At 58.6% G+C, this 12,444-nt stretch overlaps 2 protein-coding genes across 8 annotated transcripts in view; one reads left to right on the forward strand and one right to left on the reverse strand.

Annotated features, from left to right (window-relative positions):
• Positions 1–874: 874 nt before the first annotated feature.
• On the forward strand, positions 875–4,221 carry LYL1 (lymphoblastic leukemia associated hematopoiesis regulator 1). The gene is made up of 4 exons (XM_008579309.1): positions 875–1,206; positions 2,100–2,455; positions 2,543–2,634; positions 3,508–4,221. Exons 2-4 carry the CDS (start codon positions 2,124–2,126, stop codon positions 3,921–3,923), a joined length of 840 nt encoding a protein of 279 aa, XP_008577531.1. The 5' UTR covers positions 875–1,206; positions 2,100–2,123; the 3' UTR covers positions 3,924–4,221.
• Positions 4,222–4,454: 233 nt separating this feature from the next.
• Positions 4,455–12,444, reverse strand: part of NFIX (nuclear factor I/X (CCAAT-binding transcription factor)) — a 94,934-nt gene continuing 86,944 nt past the window's right edge. For all 7 annotated transcript variants that reach the window (XM_008579315.1, XM_008579312.1, XM_008579313.1 and 4 more), the window contains 2 exons: positions 7,514–8,569; positions 4,455–4,622 (listed from right to left, as the gene is read on the reverse strand). Coding sequence is in view for 4 of the 7 variants with exons in the window: in XM_008579312.1 (XP_008577534.1) it covers positions 8,555–8,569 (15 nt within the window). In the remaining 3 variants the exon portion in view is untranslated. The remainder of the gene's footprint in view (positions 4,623–7,513; positions 8,570–12,444) is intronic.

A 12,444-nucleotide genomic window follows, 5' to 3' on the forward strand; every position in this document is an offset into this window, starting at 1 on the left:
ACACTGGGGATAAGGAGCCATTGGATCCCTGCTACCTAGCTATGACCAGGCTTTTCCCTTTGTGAGGTTTCAGTGGAGTCTGGAACTTCACCAGCACTGCAGCATACCTGCTCCCCCATGAAGTGGCCCAGTGCTGTGGGGTGAGGGCGAGGGGCCACTAAATTGGGGCAATGTGATCCTGAGGCCAAGAGGCCCAGAATTGTGGAGACCTGTTGGGGCACCTACTGAAAGGCAGCACCAGCTCTGGCACCCTACAAAATCCTACACCCTAACCCATCCCCCCAGCGGTGGCACTTCCTCTCCCCTTCCTGGGCCTGGAAATGTGGTGTGGATAGTGTCCAGAGGGCCCAGGACACCTGTCCAGGCTGAACCCCCAATGCCAGACTGTCAGAACTGTCCCCCTCGGGTGCCCCACTCCAAGTGAGGGTGGTGGAGAGGCCGGGAGAGGCTCTGTAAAAAGAGGAACCAGGAGGGGTGAGGAGAGAAGAAGGAGGGGGCCCCCAGAGTCACGCGGCCCCAACGGGCGGAAAGGGCCCTCCCCCACCCCCATCAGCACGGACACTCGGGCAGGGGGTGTTCTAAGCCAGAGGGCAGACCCAGAGGACACAGGAGGCTGCAGCTTCTCTGCCTCAGTTTCCCCTCTGCTCACAAGTGGGCACCTTCCCTAGACTGTGCGCTAGGGTCCCCATACCCCAAAGGGCCAGGGCCCTTCCAGTGCCTGGGGGAACGGAAGGCGAGGCCTTGAGGGGTGACGGACGAGTCCAGCCTGTGCCGGCCTGGGGCGGGGCCTCCCAGCGGCCACACTCTGAGATCCCCGCCTCCCGGTTTCCTCCGGGGTCAGCCCGGCTCCTTATCAGGCGCGGCCAGGCAGTCAGGCCCTTATCTGCCCTGGCCCAACATCCTCTGGCCGCTGCACCAGGGGTGAGAGGGAGGAAACAGGGCCGCCGGGGGTGGGGAGAGGGCGGGCCGGCCAGGGAGCCGCTCACTTTCCCTCAGGGGACCCACGCCGGCTGCCCCGGCTCTCAGGAACCTGGGAGGAGGCGCGGCCCAACGCTGGGGCCGGATGGGGCCGCCTGGAGCACACAGGCCAGACCAGAGCAGGACAGTGGAGTCTGGCCTGACGCTGGAAACTGCATCCTGGTCCGGACTGCCAGCCCTGAGTGGACAGAGCCCGGGCACTCACCAGGCTGCAGGAACAGCACTGGGGTAAGAGAGAACCTACCTGAAGGAAGAGGATCCTGGGCCTGGGACCCCACTTGTATTCCTTTGTTCATTCATTCATTCATTCAGCAGCAGGGACCCACTAAGTGAGGGCCAGGCCAACTTCTACAAGGCCTAGCTGGGGAAGACAGGGCAGGGGGACCAGAAGTCCCAAAGCTTGTTGGGACTCCCCAGGCCCTGGAGCAGGGAGTGAACAGGGATGTTGAGGCGGGTTGCAAAAACATGGATACTGATGGGGTGGGGGTGGAGGGACTCCAGAGCCCGATGGAAGATTGAGGCGTGACTGGATTGGACTAGGCAGTGGGGTCAGTGGTTAGGGGTCACAGTGTCAGTAGTGGGGCCACAGGTTTAGTAAGGGGGACATTTTGAGCAGAAATGGAGTTCAGTGGAGCAATTATGGAGAGCTTTCAGGGTCAGATGTGGAGGCAATAGGAGGAACCTCAGGGTCATACCTGAAGTCTACAGGGTCAGCCTGGGGGCAGTCAGTGAAGAGTCAGAGTCAATCTTGGAGGGATTCCAAGGTCACATGGCGTCAATGAGTCAGTGAGGGGGCCTCAGGATCAGATCTTCAGATCTGAGTTACAGGGTCAATCTTGGGGTTTGGGGGAATCCCAGGATCAGTCAGGGGCTCCCTGCCTTGTCCTTGCTCCAGGCTGCAGGTGAGGGGGATTATGGAAGTAGGGAAATTTGCTCAGAGCTGGGTGACAGAACCCCCCAAGGGACAGGAACAGCTCAGGGACCCCCTCCCATATTCTAGCAATTTCTGGGCCCACTTCCCCTCTCCTTCCTCTCCCGTTCGAGGGCTGAGGGCTGCATTGGGCTAAGCAGGTGGGGGAGGGGCACCTGCTGGCTTCCACTGGCTTCCTTCCCTTCCACAGGTGAGCACCCCCCCATCGGGGTCCATGTGCCCGCCCCAGGCCCAGGCAGAGGTGGGTTCCACCATGACTGAGAAGGCAGAGATGGTGTGTGCCCCCAGCCCAGTGCCTGCCCCACCCCCTAAGCCTGCCTCACCTGGGCCTCCACAGGTGGAGGAGATGGGTCATCGATGCTCCTCACCCCCCAGGCTGCCCCCTGGCGTGCCAGTGATCAGCCTGGGCCACACCAGGCCCCCAGGGGCAGCCATGCCCACCACAGAGCTGAGTGCCTTGCGGCCCCCTGTGCTACAACTCTCCGCCCTGGGAACTGCCCCACCCACCCTGGCCCTGCACTACCACCCTCACCCCTTCCTCAACAGGTCAGTGGGAAGCTGGGGTGTATGGAGGGGAGACGGGAGGCCAGGGTCCTTGCCCACAAAGCATTTGTGACCCACAACCTCTTACAGCGTCTACATTGGGCCAGCAGGACCTTTCAGCATCTTCCCTAGCAGCCGGCTGAAGCGGAGACCAAGTCACTGTGAGCTGGACCTGGCTGAGGGTGAGTGTGGGTTTGTGTGTGTGTGTGTTTGTGTGTGAGTGCACCGAAGGAGTTGGGCCCACTCTAGGTCTGTCCCATACCCTTCCACAGCGAGAGGTGTTTCCAGTGCGCGCCGCGCGCACACACACACACACACAGAACAGCTCACACAGGTTATGCTGATGTGCAAAACCACAGTCCCAGAGCCAGTCCCACACAACCACTGCCACCCAATAAGCCAAGCCTCACAGCCACAAAGAGTCACGGCAAAACAGAGCATGCCACACAGGGCATGGGAGACACAAAATGACAGCTCCACTAGAATGCACAGCCATGAAAGAGACACCCACAGAAACAAAGTCACACAGGAGAAAGCCACAGGACCACAGCTACTTATGAACATGGCCACACAAGAGTCAGCCACAGAACCACAGCCATTCATGAAGCGGCCACACGATCACAAACCACCACAAGGTAACTGCCATGCAACCACAGCCATCACATATACCACGAGTCACAGTCACAACAAGAGTATCTCTCAGACCCATGAGCACACCCAGCCACACATGGGGACACTCAGAATGAGGGCCACAGAGACAGCTCCCCAGAGTGCAGGCACAAGGAAAAATTTCCCTAGAGAATCTCAGCCACTGACATAACAGTCACAGGTGCAGCAGGCCCTTGTTGTCCACAGCCTGGGCCTGTGATGGTCCTTGTGTAGGCGGCTTTTGGGGAGAGGGGATACACAGGTCCTACAGGTCCATCCCTTGGGTGGAGAAAGCCTCAGCTCACCACCTGGGTTTAAGTCTCCTTGAGGGTGCTGGGTGCCTGAAGTGAGGGCTGGAGGAGCCGCCCGCTGGGCCTCGTCGCCAACTTTGCCCCTCCTGTCCGCAGGGCACCAGCCCCAGAAGGTGGCCCGGCGCGTGTTCACCAACAGCCGCGAGCGCTGGCGGCAGCAGAACGTTAACGGTGCCTTCGCCGAGCTCAGGAAGCTGCTGCCGACGCACCCGCCCGACCGGAAGCTGAGCAAGAACGAGGTCCTCCGCCTCGCCATGAAATACATCGGCTTCCTGGTGCGGCTTCTGCGCGACCAAGCAGCGGCGCTGGCCGCAGGCCCCACCCCGCCCGGGCCTCGGAAACGGCCGGCTCACCGAGGTCCAGACGACGGTGCCCGCCGTGGGTCCGGACGCAGGGCCGAGGCGGCAGCGCGCTCGCAGCCCGCGCCCCCGGCCGACCCCGACGGCAACCCTAGTGGGGCGGCGCGGCCCATCAAGATGGAGCAAGCAGCTTTGAGTCCGGAGGTGCGGTGACCCCTCTCAGCGGCGCCTCTGAGCCGAAGGGCACCGGGAACTCAGCCCAGAGCCGTCGAGGAAAGAGCGGACGACGCGCTGTAACTGCTCGGGAGCAAACTCCCCCGAACAGGGACCAGTGAGGACGTCCCCGACAGGGGCAAGGTCCTGCAGGTCTGGAAGGGTGACTTTCGCCCCTAGGGACCCCGAAGACCCCTTTTTAAAAAATCACTCACCGCCTGCTGGAAGCCGTGGCCTCGCCCGTGTCCTCTTCCCAGGGGCGAGGTCGGGGAACCAACATAGCAGAGCAATCATCGGACCCAAGTGGTGCCTCTTTTTTTCCGGGCTGGGGTCGCTGGGGGAGGCAGGGAGGGGCCTGGGAGCCTTCGCCCTTCTCACCGGCGCCCCCTCCCGGAGACCCAGGGACAGATGCTCCTCGAAGGCGTCTGCGGCGCGCTTGGCGCATGAAGAGAGACGCCGAATCTAGGCGAGGACACATTCCACCGACCCCGACCCGGTCTCGCGCGATCACATTAGCGAAGGCTCGGGCGCTCTTGCTTTTGTTTTTCTTTATTTATTTCACATACACATTAGCCATTCAATGAAGAAGCCGGAGAGTCAGGCAAAGATGGTATAACAGAAGCGCAGTGACGGGGGCGGGGCGGGGCGGGGCGGAGAGGGACAGACGGGCTGGCTGCCTACTTGCATTCCGCTAGGACACTGAAAACCCAGAAAACAAAACAGACAGTAAACTACCCTTGTTTCTTATGTATCTCAGTGCAGAGACGGGGGTGGAGGGCAGAGAGAAGGGGAGACCAGGCTGAAGGAGGAGCAGAGGGAGGGGACGCTAAGGGGGAAGCACACCAAATCCATTAGTACTATATATAGAGATACTCGTATATACTGCGTTTCTTAGCCTAAGAAGAAACTTGTTTGACGGGACGGGCGGCCTTTGCGGTCCGCGATGCTGGTGCTGGTCGGGCGCACGGATCTCCCGGAAGGGGCCGAACGGGGCTGGCCCAGGCTGGCTTGCGGGGGGAGGGGGGGCGCCCCGAGGGTGGGTGGGGTGTGGGGAGCAGAGGCGGGGCTGGGATGCCCCTCGGGCTCTCGATTGGGGGACGAAAGTTCTCGTGACTTTATTGCTCCTTTATTTTCTCTCGTGTGGGGGGGTCCGTTCAGCACGGTCGGGGTGGGGAAGTGGTGGGTCGTCTGAGCCACCCGGCCCCTCTGGGACCCAGAGCGCGGCGTCCGCTCCGCCAGCACGGGGGTGAGAACAAGGCACTAGGTCTGCCGGCCAGCGCGGGGGCGGGTGTGTAAGGCAGTCGACAGGGCTGGTTGCGGGGTGGGGCGGGGCTGTGTGCGGGGCGTGTGCGTGCGTGCGTGCGGGCGCGGGCCTGGGCAAATCGACCTGTCAGCGTGGCTGGGCCTGTCCTGGAGCGTGAGCCTTCCCGGTGCTCCCCGAAGGGGGCCGTGGGTGGGAAGAGTGATGTCGAGTGGGGGGGCGCCGGGGATGGGGAGGGAGAGGAAACTACCAACTTGCTGAGCGCGCTCCTGATAATGCTGGTGAGGGTCAAGTTGGCGTCTGGCTCAAAGAAGGGCGCTCGGGGTGGAAGGAAGGAGGGAGGGGACGTTTGTTCGTTGGCATTGACCTCTGCGGGGGAGGGGCCGGGGATCCCCGCCGCGCCCCGGTACCCGGACGGGGACGAGGCGAGGAGGGGGCGCTGGGCCTCAGGGAGGGGGCGCCCGGGGAGACCCGCGGCTGAAGCAGCCCAGCCACCGGGCGCACGCCGCTGTCCCGTTCCGTTAAACTCAACAAAGAAGGGATATGCTTGTTCCTAACAAGTGCAGGATATTTAATTGATTCATAAACTTATGTATAATAGTTTGTGAAATTTTTAAAAACGTACTTTATAATGTAAGAAGCACCAGGGTTTTTATGTTTAATTATCTTTAAAAATAATTTTCTCTCGTCCTTTTCCTTTTTGATCTTGTGTTGGTTTTCTTAAATGTCGAGGTGTTGGATTTTTTTTTTTTTAAAACTCTGAAATGTGAACGTTTCCTTCAGCCCTCCCACCGAAACCGAGAACGAACGACGAAACAAATAAAAACCCCAGATCATCCTCGTCAACACAGGAAAACGACTTAAAAAGAAAAAGAAAAAGAAAAACTAAAAACAGAAAAAAAAAAAAAAAAAAAAAGAAAAACACTCAGCTTTCATTATCCCCACGCAGGGTGGGGCAGGCCCGGTTCTTTTAGCGTCCCCAGAGCCTCGAGGACATTACAACAAAAATAGAATTTTTTCTTAATCTCTTAACATACAAAGATAGGAAAACTCTGATGCATTGCACTTGGTTCAATGAAAAAAACAAAAGTTCATTTCCCCCATATATATCTTTGTGGGTTTTTTTCCTCTCCTAACACGTCCCCACATCTGTTGTCGCCCTCATTGCCCCTCGCCTGCCCCTGACAACACCACGTGAGAAAGGAGCACCCCCCAACCCCCGCCTGCCGGGGCAGCCCCGCCGGGCACGCTCCGGCCCGGGCCCAGCTGGCCTGCAGCTTCCGACCTCGCCCGGGGTGGGGGGTACCCCGCAGGCCCCGACGCCCGCAGGCCTACAGTGTCTGCGGCCCCGATTGTCTTTGAGGGAAGGGGCACGTGCGGCCAGGCAGGGGGTCCCTTCCGCTCTGCTCTCAGCTCTGACCCTGTTTAGCCAACCGAACTGAAAAATCATTGCACTTTGACCGCGCATTATGCCCGGCCCACCCGGCCCCCCCAGCCCTGGGGCCTTACTCCCCACGCCCCACCCCTGGAGGCTCCTATGGGATCCCCCACCCCTCAGCCCTGGGATCGGCTGCATGCTGGGGGAATGGGGGAGAAGGTTTCCCTCAACTTCCAACAAAAGCTCCCCTGGGGCCAGCCATCTTCCAGCTGAGGAGGCACTACCCCCTGGCCCCTTCAGCCCCAGGTAATGGCCCTCCCTCTCTTCCCCCCTTGCCTGCTTGGGGGGCCACAGCCTCACACACTAGATTCACAATAAATAAAGTCCATAACCCACCCCTACGTGGTGCAATGTTGGATTGATTGACCTTCAGAGGATCCTGACCTGTGCTTTGTGTTTTCAAACAGTGAAGAAAAAGAGAGGCACAAGGACTCCAAGGGGGCCAGGGAGGGGAGACACAGGGAGGAGAGAGTAAGGCACAGAAAGACAAGCCAGAGGGGCCAAGTCACACCCTGGAGAGGAGCTAGGTGTGCTCATGCTCCACCTCCCTCCCAGGGAGGCTTCTGAAGACCCTCTGGACAGGCCCCCCAACCATCCCTTGGGGGAGGAGGGGGCTGGGGGGGGAGAGTTACTTCCTGTGGTGTGGCGTGTTACCAAATTGTTCCCAAGTTGCTCAAATGGAGGAGTTCCCAATTGCAATAGCAAAAGACCCAAACAATGAATGCCCCACCCCTAAATAAAGAGCAAAGACATTACAGCTAAAATCCAGAGAGAAGTGGCCATGGGAGGGGTGGTGATGGGGGGAGGGCAGAAAGCTCCAAAACACTTGAAAAGGATGACACCCAACACCCTCCAAAGGAACTGAAAGTCGGCGGTGAGCAGGACGCCTACCTAAGTGCAGGTGGTGGCTTAGCCGACAGTAGCAACGGCTGCCTCGTCTCCTCGCTCGGCTCCGGAATCCCCTCTCTGCTCCACTCTCCGGCCTGGCCCCAGCAGGGCTGATTGCATGAGGGGCAGGGACAGGGACCAATGGGGCAGAGCGAGGGCACCTGCATGCAGGGATGGGGTGCGGGGGTGACCTGGGGCCCAACTCCCCTCATTTGTTGCGTGGCAGGAGTGGCCCTCCTGGCCTGCGGAGAGAGGGAAAAGGGGGCCTGTCTGAGCTGGGGGTGAGCTCAGCATTCCGACTTTTTCCTATGGACTGTACAGAGGGGTCGGTCCAGGAACTGCCCCTGCGGCTCAGGGTGGGGTGGCAGAACACCTTCGTCTCTGGGCTCATGCAACTAGCTCCAGGGGTCACCCCCTGCCCACCTGGGGGCTTTCAGCCCAAGGGTGGGGTGGGGGAAGCCCTCCCTTGCTGGTCCAGAGCAGCTGGGGAAGAAGTTGGAGCCAAGGCCATGAGGGAGGGGCAGAGCCCATAGGGGAAAGCCCGAAGGATCTGCCCCCATCATCTTTACAAGCTGGTCCTCCGAGCTCCCTATGGAAGCTCCAAGCCCAGTGGAGGGTGGGGTTCCCCTAGGAAGGGCGAGGATGGGGGCCAGGCCCCTTCAGAACTATGCTGGTTGCTTTGTTTGGGGATTTTGTTCCTTCCCCAGAAGGCTGGGGCTGGGTGGGTGGGCAGGAAGGCAGTTCTGTCTCATCCTTTCTTTCTGTCTTCTACTTGACAGAGTCCGCTTTGCATGTTTCTTTCTGCTTGGCTGCTGGCACACAGCTCCACCGAGACCCCTTCCAAGGGCTCTCCGAGAACTGGGCAATTTCTGGGGCCCACAGGGGTCCCCGGGAGGGAGGAGAGAAGGGCTGAGTGGCTGACGACGTATAATTTTTGCTTTTCGGTGGGGCTGGGCTGGGGGATTTTTCCATGTCTCAAAATTTCTTCTCCCCCCTTTTGAGGAACCTCTTCTTTTCATTGTGTTGTTTCTTTTGTCGATCTTATCAGAGGAACCAGGACTGAAGTGGGACAAAAAACAGGCAATGTTGAGAACAGCTGGCGCAGGTACTGTTTCACTCCCACTCGGCCCTTTGACCATAGCCCCTCGAGAGGGTGCCAGGGTGCCAGGCAGCCCACCCCCATGGAGGAAGAAGTGCTTCCCCATTCTCTTCATCCCTCCTGTGGGAATCCTACCCCACCCCCATCCTGTACCCCAGTGCTAGAGTCCAGCTGGCCTTCCTGTGGGCACGGTGCCCAGCGGGTGGGACCCCCATGGCTGGAGCTGGCACAGACCTGGGATCTGGCCATGTTTCCAATTGTTTAGGTTTTTGTGTGGGTCCTGAGGGTGGAGAGGATGCCAGGCTGGGGCTTTTGTATCCAGAGGGGCTTGGGGAGTGGGGTGGGGGTGGCCCAGCCTCTTGCTGAGTTTTCTTTCTGTCTCTTTGGATTAAAAGCAGAAATTCCCGTCTGTACACCCCAGCCAAGGTCCCACATGCTGAAAGGCTGGGGGCAGGGGAACCACGTGGCTGTAGTCCCTAGCTGCGCCAGGCCTGGAGGAGGGGCCATGTAGCCCATCAGGCACGATCCTGTACCTTGAGGGCACCAGAGCTGAGGAAGGACCAGGCTCCCTGGGGAGGCATTGCTTCCCTCAAGGTGCCAGCAGGGGGCGCCACCTTCACACAGACAGGGCCTCTGGTGCTTCAGCACAGGGCACACCCAGGATGGATAGGGGCTGGGCTACTTGGCAGTGCCTTCCATCAAAGGCTCCAGCCCCACCTCGTGGTCAGGGGTCCCTCCTCTGTGGTCTACTGTGCTTGGGTACACCTGGCCAGTACCCTCTGGGCAAATTGGGGGTCCCTGAAAATGCATCTTGGGGCCTCTCCAGACTCCCGACTCACAGACCCCATCTGCAGAAGCCAGGCAGATCCAACTACACAGCACACACAGGATACTAACTTAATCCACTCTTGACCCAGCCACACACAGAAGCCAGATGCAGAGAGGGTGGGTGACCCACCTGAGGCTACACAGCCCTCAGACAACAAAGCCAGGACTCCAATGCAGGGGCAGTGTAGAGTCAGTGCTCCTAACCACTCTCTGTGCAGCAGTCACCAGGAGGCAGGGTCTGTACCCTGCCTGGGCCAGCTTGCCGTGTTGGAATGGAGGCCTGGGCTGCCCACTTTTCAAAAGAAGCCAGAAGTCCAGAAAAAATTTCATGTGAAAATTTCCAATATCTAAAACACTGTTTTGGGGGGTATAGCTCAGGGGTAGAGCATTTGACTAAAAGACTGTTTTGGGAGGCTGCCGGTTAGCTCAGTTTGTTAGAGCATGATGTTAATGCCAAGGTCCAGGGTTCGATCCCTGTTACCGGCCAGCTGTCAAAAAAAAATTTTTTTTAATTAAAAAATAAAACACTGTTTTGGTCAAACAGATGATATCTACAGGCTGGATCTGCCCTTCAGGCTCTGGTCTGTGACTACGGGGTGTCTTCCACTGTGTGATGGGGACACTGAGTATCAGAATTAGAAAGGGCCTCAGAAATCATCCAGAACTTTCTGTGACAGTGGAAATGTTATCTGCACTGTGCAACGCAGTAGCCGCTAGCCATGAGTGGTTTCAAGGCACTTGAGATGTGGCTAGCATGACCAAGGGATGAAATTTTTCTTCAGTTGCTAATCAATCTAAATGTAAACAGCCCCATGTGGCCAGGGGCTACTGCACTGGATGGAGCAGCTTGAGGGCACCTGGAAACGTGAATTGCCATAATGACCGGGCACTGCTGGTGTTTGGCGGGCAGGCAGTGATGCTAAACTTCCTGCCTCATGCTGGACAATACACACAAAGGAGACCTGCCCTCCCTCGGCAGGGCTCCTGGAGCACCTGCCCGAAGTCCAAGCCTGTCAATTGACTAAAGGCCAGACGTAGGCTCATGGCTCACTGAGGCCTGGCGAAGCGAAGGCAGAAACCCAGGCCTGAAGCATCCCCAGGGTGGGTGGCAAAGGCCGGGGCAGCAGCCAGCTCCTAGGCTTTTCTGGTCCTAGGCTCAGGGTGGGGAGCTGCGTGAGTGAGCCCCTCTCCTTGCAGGCTAGGGTCCTGGTGTTCTTTGAGGCCCCTTCCCAAGGGGAGACCACAGAGAACCGTTGCACCACTGCCCTGAGATTGGGGGGAAGGCTGGCTCTGGCTGAGATCACCCTCTTTCCCTCCCAACCAGGGAAAGGAGGCCATGGACAACCAGGACTGGGAGGGCCCCACCTGTCCTGTCTGCTCTTGGCAGACCATGCCAAAGCCACAGGTTGGGCCTTTGGGGTCTCCTGAGCTGCATGGCTGGGGGACAACCACTAATGCTCAGACTGGGGGGCCCTCCTCAGAAAAGGAAGACTCTGGTTCCAGCCCTGGAGTTAGGGACAAAGGCGACTCCAAGGGGACTCCCTGGCACCTCCCCGTGGTTCCCAGGAACGGGGATCTGCTGCCAAGCATGGAGCAGCTTTTTATGCTCACCCCTCCCTGCTTCCTGAGCCAGGTCCAAAATTGATTAAAACTAAGTAAAAAGTGCTGCCCAGGGAATGACAAAATTGCTAAAATTCTTTTTTCTTCCCTCATTCTATTGTTCTCTCTCCATCTGGTGCTCCAGAGATCAGCTAAAGTCACTGGTTACTGTGGAAACCACCCCTGACTCTACCCCCTGCTCCCACAGCAGCCGCCCGCCTGCCCTCAGGCCCAAGGGCTCCTGGCTCAGCTAGTCCAGCTCCAGTCCCCACTGCATAGCCCCCCCAACCCCCCTAGCACACCTGCCTGATCAGGGGCCATGGACCTGGCCCAGGACTCCTTCCCCACTACTCAGGGCCCAAGGGGGAAAACACACAGGGAAGGAAACTGTTTCCCAAACTTGCCTCAAACTCTGACTTTGACCCAAAATGTCCAAGCAAAGTGAGCAGAGAAAGTGGAGGCAGCGGAAACGGGACAAGCAGGGAGGGCTTGTGGCAGTGGTCCCCTCGCACTGCAGAGCTGCAGGCTGCCCAGGCGGGCAGTGGAGGGAGGGAGCAATTGAGCTCCACCGCCTGTGCCAGCCCAGAGCTGGGAGGGGAGGCCCGCCTGCTGTCCTTTCCTCTGGCACCCCCTCCCGCCCTCTGCCAGCAGGGCTCTCTCGGCCTCCCTGGCACAGAGTAGAGGGGGCTGGCTCCAGCCCCTGCTCGGAGCCATTGTTTTTCTTCTCAACACCCCCAAGTTCAAGTTCATCTGGGTGTTACATCATGTCTGGTTGCTCCTGGAAACCAGACGGGTCAGACGTGACTCTGGGGAAAGGGGGTGGGAAGCTGGAGGGGGTTGAAGTTCTCTTCTCCTCCCCTCCTTGCCACTAGGGAGCTCTGAAGTTTGAAAGTTCGACAAAGTTTTCTAGCTTTTTTTTTTAAGGGAAGGAAAGGAAAAGGAAAAGCAAAAGCAAAAAAAAAAAAAAACCTCAAGCCACACATACAAAACTTCCATCCACCAACTTTCTCCAGACTCAGGCCTTAGGCCTCAGAACAGAAGCGGAGCAGGAGCTGAGAGAGGTGGCTCCAGGCTCTCGGCAAAGGTGGATTTCCCAGGGCTGAGGAATTCTCCAAGGAGGTGTTTTTGTTAAATATGCAAAAGATATTTGCAGGGCCGGCCCAGTGGCGCACTGGATAGTGTGCCGCTTAGGAGGCGCGGCAGCGCTGCCGCCCGAGGGTTCGGATCCCACATACAGACCGGCTCCCGCTCGCTGGCTGAGCGAGGCGTGGGAGCAACACCGAGGTTTGCAATCCCGTTGCCGGTACCTGGTCCGGTACGGGGGCAACACTGAGGGTTGCGATCCGTTGCCGGACACGGAACAAAAAAACAAAAAAAAAAAAAAAAAAAAAAAAAAAAAAAACATGTG

This window comes from Galeopterus variegatus, unplaced genomic scaffold (genome assembly GCF_000696425.1).
Source record: "Galeopterus variegatus unplaced genomic scaffold, G_variegatus-3.0.2 Scaffold1855, whole genome shotgun sequence".
NCBI lineage: Eukaryota > Metazoa > Chordata > Mammalia > Dermoptera > Cynocephalidae > Galeopterus > Galeopterus variegatus.